This window comes from Toxoplasma gondii, chromosome X (assembly GCF_000006565.2).
Source record: "Toxoplasma gondii ME49 chromosome X, whole genome shotgun sequence".
Classification (NCBI taxonomy): domain Eukaryota; phylum Apicomplexa; class Conoidasida; order Eucoccidiorida; family Sarcocystidae; genus Toxoplasma; species Toxoplasma gondii.
The window spans coordinates 4,158,425-4,173,188 of NC_031478.1; the positions used below are offsets into that span (position 1 = coordinate 4,158,425).

At 51.2% G+C, this 14,764-nt stretch overlaps 3 protein-coding genes across 3 annotated transcripts; all 3 read right to left on the bottom strand.

The window, feature by feature from the left end:
• Positions 1 to 1,067: 1,067 nt before the first annotated feature.
• On the bottom strand, positions 1,068 to 5,048 carry TGME49_211860 (hypothetical protein). Its single transcript, XM_018779552.1, has one exon. The coding sequence runs from the start codon at positions 3,629 to 3,631 to the stop codon at positions 1,730 to 1,732; it is 1,902 nt and encodes a 633-aa protein (XP_018635869.1). The 5' UTR covers positions 3,632 to 5,048; the 3' UTR covers positions 1,068 to 1,729.
• TGME49_211850 (hypothetical protein) lies at positions 4,229 to 7,131 on the bottom strand. Its single transcript, XM_002371756.2, has 3 exons — positions 6,889 to 7,131; positions 6,274 to 6,622; positions 4,229 to 6,054 (listed from the first exon to the last, which is right to left on the bottom strand). Exons 2-3 carry the CDS (start codon positions 6,611 to 6,613, stop codon positions 5,873 to 5,875), a joined length of 522 nt encoding a protein of 173 aa, XP_002371797.1. The 5' UTR covers positions 6,614 to 6,622; positions 6,889 to 7,131; the 3' UTR covers positions 4,229 to 5,872.
• Positions 7,132 to 9,544: 2,413 nt separating this feature from the next.
• TGME49_234165 (hypothetical protein) lies at positions 9,545 to 13,324 on the bottom strand (the record flags this gene model as incomplete). The annotated part of the gene is made up of 2 exons (XM_002368816.2): positions 9,545 to 13,156; positions 13,231 to 13,324. The coding sequence occupies 2 exons, from the start codon at positions 13,322 to 13,324 to the stop codon at positions 9,912 to 9,914; spliced, it is 3,339 nt and encodes a 1,112-aa protein (XP_002368857.2). The 3' UTR covers positions 9,545 to 9,911.
• Between the last annotated feature and the right edge of the window lie 1,440 nt (positions 13,325 to 14,764).

Below are 14,764 nucleotides of genomic sequence, written 5' to 3' on the forward strand. Positions count from 1 at the left end.
ACCAGTCGCAGATTATCGGCCATATTGTTGTAATGGCGAAACACGTATACCAACTTAGTGTGAAATCGTACTAAAGCCTTGCTGTTGTTGCTCCGCTAGTTTCATTAAGCATTCCTCACTGTGGAACCTTCTCGGCTAACAGGTCACCACAGAAAGCAGCAGCGGTGCTGACCGCAAATTCGAGATGTGTCGTCTCCTTGTGACCTGCGTAAAATAAGACGCGTAAACCAAGGCGTAAGGAGGAAGATTAATTTCGTGCAACGCCTGTAATCGCTGCCCCATTCACTGGGTTTAGCGTGAAGCCAGCTGACGTGAGTTCAGATGTTCGTGTTTGTGGGATAACCTGGAGGATCCTAATTGTTGATAGTTTCGTCAGCACCCAGGGAGTCCCCCTGATAGGCGTCTTTTGTCGTTTCTAACGCTGCCCTCACCTCTATGACAGTGCTGTGAAGTCAGGCGTTTCACTGCAAACGAGAATAGAGTTGCCCCATCCCACGAAGATTTTCCCACTTCGATAAGAAGCTGGCACCTGCTCAGAACGACAACTGTTTGCGATGGCCGTCTTGGGGAGCCGAAGCAGGCTTCCACCGCCAACGTACGACGCCGCTTGGTGCAGCCTTCACGTGCCCAGCATTTTAATATTTTACGTGAAGTCTAGCACACGGTAGAACAGGACCAGCCTTTCCCTGGTTGACATGTCTACTGATCGATGAAAAACGCCGGCTCTCCCATGTGTTCAGGCATCTTGAGTACTTAAGTTAAACCAAGTACATCCTCATGTACGTCTGCCAGTTTCGGTGACACGGGCGACAAGCACGCTATCGATCATCACACGCTATGGCGAATCAATAATAGATTCTTTTGTCTGGTGATGCCTCGACATTAACGTGGATCGAGGGTGTAGCTAATCGATTACCATTAGAAGATATCTTCGACTGGTTCTGTAAGGCACAAAAGGTAGTCACCCAGTCCTTCAACCACTTCGTGGAAGTGTGGAGGATCCACAGCAGCATTGTACAAGTTGGCCTGCCTGTGGGGATGACTGCCGTTTAGGATTAAGTAGCATGTGTTCCGTGCATGCAACTTCAGTCTGCATAGTACTTTTTTTCGACGTATGGAGAACGGATGTATCATGCCCTACAGTTCGTTACTGACTCATAAGCGGGCAGTGGGAGCTCCATTCAGTAAAAGAGAACAAGCATAGTGGCAACTTGATGAGTGCTGTGACGATTTGTGTACTCGCTGTCGCTTCTGAAGACGCGGCAATTGCGAGGGGTACCAAAATTCGACAAAAGAGCGCAACAAACGTATGCGTCACGCAAACAAGTCATCATCCATCCCCATCACCGATTTAGCAAAGCGGGAGGCAGAACGCGTATCCACAAAATGTAAAGAATCGTCTTCCTCCACTAGTATTTCGCTTGGATGGCCCGCATATATGTGCGCCACACAGGAGCGGGGTGACGGCGTTCACTTTCAAATCTTCATGGGTTCAAGAAAATTCCACGTTCACGGGGAAGTGCAGTGGTTGCGACACTCGTAAAAGCCGAGAGACCCGCCTGGAGAACTGTACTCGGCAGCACCCGTTGAACGTATGTATTTCAGCTGGTTCCATGAAACAGTCAATGTGGGGCATAAACACAGCCATCTGTTTATGTGCCCCCAGCGTGTGCAGCTGTTGTCCAGAGGTGTTTTAGTTACAACCGTTTTATGAGACAAAGTTCCACCATTACTGCAGAATTGATAGGATTTTCCCTCGAAGTTCATTATCCGGTGTACACTTTTCTGCATTTCTCAACATGTCCAACAATTTCTCTTTTTCCTCCAGCTCCTTGCGTAAGTCATTTTCACGAGAACGCACCGTGTCAAACGCTTGCAGCGCATTGGCACGTCTCAGACTTGTTTCCTTAAGTTGTTCTTTCAGTTTATTGCGTACTTCGGTCAGCTTTCGGTTCTTTTGCAAGACGTGGCTCTCCTGAGACGTTAAATCGTCCACCTCATCCTGTAGTTGCTCCAGCAATGCCAACCTCTCTTGGGCTTCCACTTGTAATTGCGAAAACGCCTCGTGCGCCACCTCTAGCTCATCATCATCTCCACGATACCCCCCCGTAGGCTTGTCGCCGGTCGGCCCCTTTCGCGCTCGCTCTTCTGTTGAGTCTCCAGCCGTATCTGCCTCCTTGTCACTCAACACGCCGCGTAGCCTCACCGCCTCCTTCTGTAGGTGGTCTCGTTCGGCAGTCAAATGAGCGATTTCACGAAGCAGTGATTCTCCATAATTCTGTCTTGCCTGGAGTTGCGTTAACTCCGAAGCTTCGTCATTCAGAGCGCCTGCTCTCTTTATGTTGTCAAGCGTATCAGGTACAATGCTCTGCTTCCGTTGAGCGGCCGCGAGTCTCTGTTCCAGTTGTTCATATTCTTCTTCAATTTCCCGAACTTCCCTCGATTGCCGCTCAAGATCCTCCTTCGTACGCGTCATCTCATCTTTCGTCTGAGCTGCCTTACGCGCGAGTTTTCCTCCTAGATCTCGCAGGCCTGTGTAATGTGCTGCTGCCTCTTCTCGGCGCGCCTCCAGGCCACTAAGCTCTCGCTGCGAATGCCACAGTTCACGGAAACCTGAGCTGATTGATACTGTTGACACATACACAATCCACACCAGAGCTGCACTCCACGCGAGTTGAGGCAACATCGAACGGGCAGAAATCCTTTCAAGATCGAGTCCATCTGAACCAGATTCTGCCGCTTCCAGCACATCCGATTTCGCCATTGTCTTCTCTACGGAGTCTACATCCCGTGGAGGACTCAGTAGTTCCTGTGAGCCACCAGCCTCTTGACCAGGTTGGTCAGAATCACGTTCCACTGGTACGTTTCGGGCCTCATAACCTGAATGATGAGAAGACTCTTCATGACTGGTACCGGCTTCATAGCTGATAAAGCTCGATGCAGCAAACAGTACCACCGCTGCAGTCATTACAGAAATAGTGGCGAAAAGAGCTTTTCTGGAGAACAGCGAACGTTTGTAATCTGTAACCTGCTGGTTTTCGCGTACAGCGCGGATGACCTTCGAACTGGAAGCTGGTGTGGATGCTGAAAACGTCGTTTCTTGTTCGGAAGGCACCAATGCGGCGACCTTATCCCGATATGTGTTGCCGGCAGGTCTGACCAATGCCGACTCGGCCCCGGAAGTCATTGTGGTATGAAGCAAGTATCCACCATAAAGCAGTGAAGTCAGTAACAAAAAGCTAGCAGCAACCATACGTGTATGCCGCCGCTGCTTCTGTTGGCGTCTGAGCCTGCTTTCGGTCTTCCATTTTACGCTTCTCGTGGAAGCCACATATCCAGAAAAATCTTCGTGCACACCCCCCCCGTCGGCCGGGAGCACGGGTGTGCCCCTCATAGCCGATCGAGGAGACTCAGTTGCTCTTACGTTTCCATATACATGAGTATTTACAGCCAGATTTTTCTGCAAGCCTGCACCCTCATTTTCGCTCGCCGTTCCAGTTGCTTCTCCCTTGCCCCCCTCGCGAAGGGCCGTTACCGATCCAGTAGCGGCGGAGCCAGCAGGACGCAAGCAAATGACAAGGAACAGTAAATATACAAGAAAAACGAAACGCATTGTGCCGCTGTCCCACATCGACACTATGGTTTCGATTTACGTCACCGAATCCCTGAAAAGTGGATCGGGACGGATTCCCCTTGCACCTCGACTGTAACAGGTCAACAAGCATCAACCACGATAAATATAGACACTGTTTCTTCATAAAACGGGCAGCCGGCGAGATTGGGCGCGGTGTCACAAAACGCTAATTTCGAACAGTACCTACAAATACTTCTGCTTCACCACCATCGACCATAAAGTTGTTGCAGACGTGATACCTAGTGAGACCTTTCCAAAGCAAGAAATGGCGTGCGGAAAATGGCAATAGCTTTGCTCGGCGAAAGGCGCATCCGACAGGGAAACAATGCGCCGGAATCTTCTTCGAAACGTAGACTCTGTCACCATCCCGGCCCCTCTCGCATACCGCATGCTTTTGAATCTGCCGCAGTCATGCAGCATGCTGCTCGCCCGAAAGAGCGTAGTTTGTTGTTCAACAGAAGCGCCTTGGCGATGGGCAGGTCACTCCTGCACTTTTGAACGGCAAAGAAGCTTATGATTTGGAAGACACTCAAGAGAATGTACTTACACGTGTAGAGGGGAATGCCCTCGTTGTAGCAAGTGCAAGCACCGCTCGTGCGCAACTGCGCAACATTCCGTGACCGTGCATCTTTGAACGGTAAGCTTGTCTCCGAAATTTTGCGAATAGTTGGGGCTGACCACTCTACACCCATCCCTCGCGAAAGGCTGCGAATGAATCTGGCGCGCCCATGTCCACGTTATCAATTCCACAACAAATTTTACAAGATGTAGCTGCTTGCGGCACCCGCATACATGGGGTGTGCTCTAACTGGCGACAAAACCGTTAATCGGCGAACTAGCCAGCAGTCTGTTAAGTTTCTCAAACGCACACAGTAATTACTGCCAAAAACAACTGTTTCATTTGTTGGCACATCGGAGACACTATTTATCGCTGAATGTGACGCGTCAGCCACACCCTAGGTCGATACGATACGAAGTGTTCTCCCCCTTTCACTTTTATTGCACCAGCGTCTTCGCCGAAGAGGACCATCTACTCCGAACAACCCATACCTAGATGCTTAGCATATCACTTTATGCTTCCAGTGAAAGAGGTTGTGCACTTTGCAGCTCGATCATAGCCGTTGCATCGTATCTACGCCGGTTTTAAATGTCACCAGCCCAAGTGCATTGCGTGGCGTCCTCATCCAAAGGGGATGCATCGCAAGTCATCAGGCTCGTTGCAGTCAAGCAACATCCCACGGTAAGTGTTCCCTTCGGACAGCTGAAAGCGTCTCTTGCCTTAAAGAAGCAACACAAGAGACACAAGCGGAACGCGCAGAACTCGATCCCGATGGCATCGCGATTTCCTGAGCACAGCAGCCCTGAGTCCGGCGCATCTGCAGGAGCAAATAAAGCGTTTAAATCTAAATCTAACGTTATTTCAGTGTTGTTGCCTCGCTTGTGTTGTCAAACATTGGTAACCAGGCAGGTGTTCCACGACTCTCAAGGTGCACCAGGCGGCAGCTACTCTTGTTTACGTCCGTATGCGGAAGTCTTCCTGTGCAACAAGTGAGTTTACACACGCTACTTAATGATTCATACAGCCGTTTTCGAGATGGCGCATGCAATCGTCCATGTTGCCTAATAGCCCCTGGAGGTTCCCTCCCCACCTTGGCCTGCATGCTTCCCAGAGGCCAGCCACTACCCGTCCATGGGGAAGGCCCTCGGGAGACACTGCACTTCTATAAGCAGAATATCTTGTCACCGTCGAGGATTATAGTGTATCGTCGACTGACTCGCTATTAGCGTTGCTGGGGAGCATATCCATGCTTTCGCCCGCCTTGAGGCTCCTGGTACTTCCGAGCGAAATCTCAACCGAGGTCAATCACGTTTGAGTGATAAATAGTGTTCCGTTACCTCACGCGGATCTCCGCGTACTCGGAAGAGATGATGCTGCTTCTCAGTCACTTGTTACACACTGTTGGCAAAGCAGGAACGGAGAACCATAAAACGCTTCGACTAGACAGAACATCTTCGCAGCAACCCAAAATTACCAGAATAGTAGTGACTGTCCTCCCACTGCACACCACTCACCGCTTGTGAGGCACCGTAGTACAACACATCGACACACGAGGTATAGGCAGTCCGCGAACAACACCTCAAGAAGTGGCAATCAAAATAAGGAAAACAGAATTGGGCAGAAGTTGTAGTATGAGACAGAGGGTTGACATTAAAACAACGGAGAAGTGGCAATAACATTTACTTGCGCCCACCTAGCGGCACAGAGGGACCACCAATAGAGTCCGGTGGTGCGGGAGTGAACGACGTAGTAGCTACGTATGACAGATCCATAGACGGGTCATACAGGATTGGAGATTGAATGAACGCGAATGGCTCCCCTGCTTGACCGACGGGCGGTGGGGCACATTGAGACGGGTAACCTGAGGTATTCAACAAGCGTGGCACACACAATGACTTTTCCTGGAACACGGTGGGTCTGCAAGACAAAGCCCGAGATCACTCTAAAGCGTGTTCTGCCTTGCTCAACTCCAAAATTTCGGTGTCGGAGTACGGGTAAACTGCCCTCCCTCGTAACCGCCTTGCCCGTCAGCCGAGATTTAGTCATCGCTGGGGTGCTAGTCTACGGAAGGAGACCTCACCTGAATAACCGGATCCTCCTGGGCCTGGAGCCGACGGAACTCGACTGCTGAAAGCGGAGCCTGAGGCAGGTGGCCGCCTTTGAGAAACCGACGGACCTCCGAAAAGCTTCGCTTGCAACTGCGTAATGTACTTGACCAGGTCGTTGTTCCGCATTTCAAGTTCGACAATTCGACGATCCTTGCTCTCACACCGCTCGCAATAGATATCGAAGCATTCGAAACAACCTGCTTTTCCGCAGATCACCTCGGATTTTGGGATGAATTTGAAGCCGGGCGGTGGAATCATCAACAAGCTGTCATCGTGCAACGGATCTTTTGCCAGAGGGTTTCTCGGGGCCATGATTGCGATCTGAACACGTGAAGGAATGCATTGCACATACAAGTCGTCATCCTTCTCCAGCGCCTTACTAATCAGGCAATCATTGTTGGCTGCCACGGTGAGTGGTTGTTAGGTTAAAGCGTCGCTGAAGCGAGGACTGGTATGGCGTTCGTTGACTGGAGTGCTGCCCGCCGCTGCCTAAGGTGACCTGCCCAACCTCAAACCAACTTGTTGCGTGCTCAGTCCAGAACGAGGCAATCACGGCTGTTTTGAGTGGAAAGGAGGAAAACACTCACTTATTGTGCAAGCGCGTGTCAGCAATGTCGAAGAAGTGTGAGAAAGCAGAGTGACAAGCCACAACTCTTGGCGGCGCATAGTCCGAACAAAGACGCCAAGCCTGCGTGTCCTGAACAGTCCCTCACAGTGAAATTCAAATGCCTGAAGAAACTGTTACGCGCACACAGCGTGAGTTCAGGATGTCTTGTCGACGGGAATTCTTTTGTATCTGTTAATCGCGATGTCGGCCACCCTATTTTTCTAAACAGCGGGCACAAGCGAGATATACGGTGGCCTGGCACGCCGCTATACAAACGCGCGTCGCCGCAGGGTCATCCAGCTGTGAACGGCTGCATGCAAGTAGTCGAATTGCGAAAGATACCGGCATTGCTATCGAATTCTTAGGGGTTGTTCATAAGCCCGAGTATCGTGATAGATGAGTGTTTGACGTGGAAGAAGCAAGTGGAAATTGTGCTGATAGAGGCAGTGTTGTGCTGTTTCGGAGGTGAAAGGGGCTGTCCCGTATGAATGTTTCGGCATCGCCGCCTCCAGACAAGACGGCTGTTCATCTCTCCTGAAACCAACCCCCCCCCCTTTCCCCCGGATCATCCGCAATTATTTTGTGTCGCGATCACTCGAGCTCTTTGTTGGAAAGAGAGTACCCTTTTTGGAACAGCAATGACAAACAGAACTCCCGAGGGGATCGGTGGGCAAGTAGCTGCTGAAAAAAGACGTGGTTCGGGAGGCTTATCAGAATGTACTCTTTTTTGTTGGGTACGAGGTCCCAGTCTTCTGCAGAAAAGGTGTAGAAGGTGCACGGTTTTCGTAGCTTTTGCATGAACTGGGTGATTTAACCATTTACGGAACAGGTATTTTCGGTGTATTCATCCAGAGTGCGTAGCTGAGCACCCGGTCCTTTCGGTGGCATGTTGCAAGTTAGGTTTGTTGTGCTAGAGTGCTGCTGTCGCTGCCTGCAGTTTTTTCTCTTGACCTAGCGTTTGCCACAGGTAGTCGGTTGGGACTTTCCACACGACCAGAAACTTTCTTGGAGAGCCGCACGTGGCGCAGTTCCGGGAAGTGGTTGTGTTTCATCGCCTGCGGTGTAAGGCAATTTCCAATAGTTTTTATGGAAAGTTCGATCCGTGGACTACCAAGCAGGGTGGCTTATAAGTGGTCCAGGTAGCTTCCATGCTTGCAGGTGCTGCAGGCTATGCTTAGAGGCCAGAACAACGGGTGTCCCTTCATTCTTGATATACTTTTAGGGAGACCATCCGTTTCACAACAGTGTCTCTCCAATTTCACTGTTCATGATCAGAGAATATTTTCGGATTAAAATTAGTGAGTCACGGCACTAGTCGCACCACAGTCATGATGTATTATCTATGCCTACATAAAAAACCTCAGTTTTACGCCACCGCAGTTTCAGGACTCCTATTCGGTCACAGGGGGTGTTTCCCCTCCCATCTTACAGGTACAGGGCTTCCCGCGTGGTGGGATTTCGGAAGCATTTATCGTCTTTGGCGTTCTCCTAGGCACCAGAACATCTCCCACTAGCGAACAATAGGCCAACACATCGTTGCAGCGCGAACGTTTCATCGATATATTTGTTCAGAATATAGATCCTCTACAGGGTTAGAAAGTGGGTGCGGTAATACACGCACTTTTGTCGTGTGCAGGCAGAGGCGCTTTCTGGTAGAAACTGTGTAAGCACTTGTCGAGAGGAGAAGGGAAGCTATTTCTGTCATTCAAATTCACTATGCGTATATCAGCCACTTTGTGCAACACATGCGGTACGTGTAGCACACTATTTTCGTGGAGAACGTGGAATGGACTCGTCTGTGCCATCAAAAAGGTGGCCGTGGGACTGTCGTGTCATGTGTGACACCACCGCCACTGCGATGTTTATTTCAGCTGGCCGGAACTGAATTAAAAGATTGTGACCAACGATGAACTAATCAAGATGTGAAAAGGGGACGTCTGATGGGGCTGACAGCTCTCAGTTCTGACGGTATGTGTTTTGCCTGAGGCATATTTTCGTTAGAATCCCGACCCCTGACTCTGATGATGGGCGTTTCACAGTATTTGGGTTGAAGGGCTGACAAACTCCGTGTCTGGGTGAGTTCTGTGGAGATCTCATTCAGACCGTCCTAGGTAAGTTGTCAAGGCTTCACCTGGTCTCGACGTACAGCCCCTGGCCACATTATACGGCCCATGATGCTACAGACGTTTACGATACAACATTCTTTTACACAACTGACCACGCCAGTGCTGCTCGATGGTAATACTCTGTTGTAAACGAAACACGGCTGGTATTGACAGAAACACTGAAACGCTCTGATATTATTTTCGGGTGCTACAAAGCCGAATCACAGGGGATATCGTGGTCAGCAAATCCGAGCTACAGCGTCACGCGCCGTCGTTTTGTATCCTCTGGAACGCACTTTTTCATTGAGAGCAGTTCGGTAGCAACACAAATTCGCACTCATACGTGGCGTAACCCAGACGTGATCCTACGCGCTTCTGTTTGCAACTCTCTATTGATAGATTATGGAAGCGCTAAACCGGCACATGTTTAGACCTACACTGGGGAAAGGTTGTGTTTACTGCGTATGGAGAGCCTTTTCTCTTCATCGGTGTCTTATTCTGCACTTTCACAAAGTACCTTCGACGAGAGTACCCGCAGTATGTTTTACCGTTCGTGTTCGAGAGATATCGTACGTCTTCCATGGGCATGAGTGCGAAGTGGTGCTTAGCATTCGTCACTGCAGCCTAAACAAAAACTCATCAAGCAAATACCAACAGGATTATACGATTCTCCGCCCCATCAGTTCGTAAACGACTGGACAAACGGACGGTAGGCGTAGCAACACCGTCACTGCATGGTGCAAGTAGACGAGCGAGTTTCTACGCCCACACGCTGTACGCAACATCTTGAAAGCCCAGAAAAAAGTAGATGGATCTAGATACAACGAACACGCGACACAAATTTAATTAAAAACGAATCTCCCCTAGGTTACCACCGGACACCCAGCGCAGCCGCTCCTCAGAAAGCGTCAAAGCCAGTCATTGCGAGGAGCGCGATCGGCAAAAGCGCTTCCAGCTTCGTGCCTCCGAGGAGAGGCAGCAACTTGAGGAGAGGCAACAGGTCGCCGCCTGTGTTCAGCTTGAGCAGATCCAAAGCCTTCGGTGCCACGAGCGCCAAAAGCAACAACTTCTTCATGTTGACGTCACCGAATCCATTGCCGCCAGTAGTCCTCAGCAGCAAGGCCTTCGATGCAAATGCCAATAAGAGCTTCGGCTTCTGATCCAACAACAACCTGGCAACTGGAGCCGCCAACTTGAGCGGAACCAGAACAAACTTGAAGAAAGCCTTGGCCATCGCCACACACGCAATCTTTGACGAAACAATATTCTCCAGCTCCATCGCCAAACCCAAAAGCGCCTTCAAATGGTACTCGTCGAAATCAGCTGTATCTGGTGCCACCAGACCGTCCACGTTCATTGCCTCTCTTGCTCTCTCCATCATGCTTGCGACTTCACTGACGACGCCAGCTGGAACCAACACCGTGTCGACGAATGCAGCTGCAGAGTCCCCACTCTCAGGGTCGGCACTCGTCCACGCTCCAATGTCTCTCGCCATGGCGACCACGTCCGCTCTCGCCTCCATTCCTCGCCTCAACTCACTCGCCGCGTCCACGCCCGCCGCCGACTCTTCTTCAACAGTCGTCCAAGACTCCACCACATAGTCCACAATAGCCATCTCGTCGCCACTCACTCCTTCCGACGTCGACTCCACGTTGATTCTTCCTGAAGACAGCTTCTGACTCAAGAGAGCCTTGAGAAACCCGGCTGCCTCAGCACCTTCGAAAGCAGTCATTGCGAGGAGCGCGATCGGCAAAAGCGCTTCCAGCTTCGTGCCTCCGAGGAGAGGCAGCAACTTGAGGAGAGGCAACAGGTCGCCGCCTGTGTTCAGCTTGAGCAGATCCAAAGCCTTCGGTGCCACGAGCGCCAAAAGCAACAACTTCTTCATGTTGTCGTCACCGAATCCGTTGCCGCCAGTAGTCCTCAGCAGCAAGGCCTTCGATGCAAATGCCAATAAGAGCTTCGGCTTCTGATCCAACAACAACCTGGCAACTGGAGCCGCCAACTTGAGCGGAACCAGAACAAACTTGAAGAAAGCCTTGGCCATCGCCACACACGCAATCTTTGACGAAACAATATTCTCCAGCTCCATCGCCAAACCCAAAAGCGCCTTCAAATGATACTCGTCGAAATCAGCTGTATCTGGTGCCACCAGACCGTCCACGTTCATTGCCTCTCTTGCTCTCTCCATCATGCTTGCGACTTCACTGACGACGCCAGCTGGAACCAACACCGTGTCGACGAATGCAGCTGCAGAGTCCCCACTCTCAGGGTCGGCACTCGTCCACGCTCCAATGTCTCTCGCCATGGCGACCACGTCCGCTCTCGCCTCCATTCCTCGCCTCAACTCACTCGCCGCGTCCACGCCCGCCGCCGACTCTTCTTCAACAGTCGTCCAAGACTCCACCACATAGTCCACAATAGCCATCTCGTCGCCACTCACTCCTTCCGACGTCGACTCCACGTTGATTCTTCCTGAAGACAGCTTCTGACTCAAGAGAGCCTTGAGAAACCCGGCTGCCTCAGCACCTTCGAAAGCAGTCATTGCGAGGAGCGCGATCGGCAAAAGCGCTTCCAGCTTCGTGCCTCCGAGGAGAGGCAGCAACTTGAGGAGAGGCAACAGGTCGCCGCCTGTGTTCAGCTTGAGCAGATCCAAAGCCTTCGGTGCCACGAGCGCCAAAAGCAACAACTTCTTCATGTTGTCGTCACCGAATCCGTTGCCGCCAGTAGTCCTCAGCAGCAAGGCCTTCGATGCAAATGCCAATAAGAGCTTCGGCTTCTGATCCAACAACAACCTGGCAACTGGAGCCGCCAACTTGAGCGGAACCAGAACAAACTTGAAGAAAGCCTTGGCCATCGCCACACACGCAATCTTTGACGAAACAATATTCTCCAGCTCCATCGCCAAACCCAAAAGCGCCTTCAAATGGTACTCGTCGAAATCAGCTGTATCTGGTGCCACCAGACCGTCCACGTTCATTGCCTCTCTTGCTCTCTCCATCATGCTTGCGACTTCACTGACGACGCCAGCTGGAACCAACACCGTGTCGACGAATGCAGCTGCAGAGTCCCCACTCTCAGGGTCGGCACTCGTCCACGCTCCAATGTCTCTCGCCATGGCGACCACGTCCGCTCTCGCCTCCATTCCTCGCCTCAACTCACTCGCCGCGTCCACGCCCGCCGCCGACTCTTCTTCAACAGTCGTCCAAGACTCCACCACATAGTCCACAATAGCCATCTCGTCGCCACTCACTCCTTCCGACGTCGACTCCACGTTGATTCTTCCTGAAGACAGCTTCTGACTCAAGAGAGCCTTGAGAAACCCGGCTGCCTCAGCACCTTCGAAAGCAGTCATTGCGAGGAGCGCGATCGGCAAAAGCGCTTCCAGCTTCGTGCCTCCGAGGAGAGGCAGCAACTTGAGGAGAGGCAACAGGTCGCCGCCTGTGTTCAGCTTGAGCAGATCCAAAGCCTTCGGTGCCACGAGCGCCAAAAGCAACAACTTCTTCATGTTGTCGTCACCGAATCCGTTGCCGCCAGTAGTCCTCAGCAGCAAGGCCTTCGATGCAAATGCCAATAAGAGCTTCGGCTTCTGATCCAACAACAACCTGGCAACTGGAGCCGCCAACTTGAGCGGAACCAGAACAAACTTGAAGAAAGCCTTGGCCATCGCCACACACGCAATCTTTGACGAAACAATATTCTCCAGCTCCATCGCCAAACCCAAAAGCGCCTTCAAATGATACTCGTCGAAATCAGCTGTATCTGGTGCCACCAGACCGTCCACGTTCATTGCCTCTCTTGCTCTCTCCATCATGCTTGCGACTTCACTGACGACGCCAGCTGGAACCAACACCGTGTCGACGAATGCAGCTGCAGAGTCCCCACTCTCAGGGTCGGCACTCGTCCACGCTCCAATGTCTCTCGCCATGGCGACCACGTCCGCTCTCGCCTCCATTCCTCGCCTCAACTCACTCGCCGCGTCCACGATTGCCAGCCGATGAGTGCTTTCCGGGCTAGTGTCTGTGTCATCGTCGCTGTGGGCGTGATGTGGGTGTGTGAGGTCCTCCTCGGATTCTTGAATGGCAAGGATGCGCTGAGGGATCGTGTGTTGTGCTTTGTCGGTGTTGTCGCGAAGGCGGGTAGGGTCTGAGAAGGGACAGTGGCAAAGTGGAGATTATTGGAATGCGTTTGCGTTGTGACCATGAAGAGTGGTGTCTTACCTTCTGTGTATTGCAGTCTGGGTTTGTATTCTTGTAACTTCGATGGCTCTTCTGTACGCAGCAGACGCGATGGTGCGAAGATTTTGCTGACCATCGCTTCAAACGGAAGGTCATCATTTCCTGATGCACCTGAAATTGAGTTGTGCATGCTCCCATCAACAACAGTGGCAATCATGCTGCGTGATGGCAGTAGAGATGCCAGTGATGGATCGTCGAAGTCGCTGCTTAGACTCGGCAGTGTCGGACGTGACCCATGGTCTTGATCAACAACAGCGCCCACTGCAGAAGAAAACAAGTCACTGTCGAAGGATGTTTGCGGTGTGAAGTGTTCATGTTGACCTCCACCCGATACAAACATCCTAGCAGATTCGATGCCGAAGGACCGACACGAGAAAAAAACGGTCACCTCGAGTAGAAAGACATACTGAAATGTGATGTTCCGAAAGATTGTAGTCATTGAGTTCATTGTTTCTTGTGGCGATTACGACAAATATTGGGATGCAGAAAAACTCTAAAGACAAAAAAATGAAATGGTATCTCCATCGAGAAACGTGGATGCCACTGGGTGTATGGTGTAACGCAAACGCTCGTATAGGGCTACGAGCATCCGGTTGTGGGCTGTATTCTGTAGCTGGTGTTCGCTTCCAATTCATATGCCTACGTTCACGATGGTAATTCATGGCGGTATGCTGTGGAGGATCTTAATCTTCTATGTGGACTCACCGTTCTCACGAAGATGTCTCTCAGAGAACAATGTTTGAGGTTGATGATATTGGGCGGTTTGTTGTCATTCTCAAACCAGGCGAATGCGGTCACTTTGGCAAAGCAACTGAAAGCTGCGAAAGGGGCAACGTCAGTTCGTGGGAGTGGTCTACTGGTGAAGCTCACCAACTGTTTTCGAGAGATTGGAAGTGGACCTTGCAGTGTAGATGATGCGCTGCGGAGAATCTCTTGAGAACTTGCGATTAGAGTGATTCTACCCGAGATAGCCCTGAACAATGTTGATTCTGGACGATACCTTCTATATGGACGTGAACCGACGGCCTGATTCGTTGACAAGACGTTGTAGTCGATGCCGCCAACACAGGAACGACAGTACCGAGTGACGCTGTGTGAAAGCCAGTATTTGCAATATGGTAAGTGAAAGAAGCGTCTGTGTCTGTTAAAGCGTATCTAGAAACTTGTTACAGCATATCTATATACTGCCGGGGAAAGATCTAACGAAAGGGAGAGGTCCGTCTCTAGGGCGAATTCATTTCTGTCATCAAGACGATCTCTTCCATAGCCGCGTGGCTCCTCTAGCGGTGACCGTTCAAAGAGTGATGCGACGAGATGAAAGCAAACAAGAGGGCCAGTTCTCTCGGGTATCATCTTGACATTCGAATCGGGTTTCGTTGGCATTCCTGTCCGCATTGTGCAATTTACCGGTAGTATACGTGCATAAATGCTACTGGGAACGATGCCGAACGCGGTGGAGCTGTTCGCGGCGACATACAACGCCACGCGCAAGCGCAGCTTATTGTAGAGAGACTGT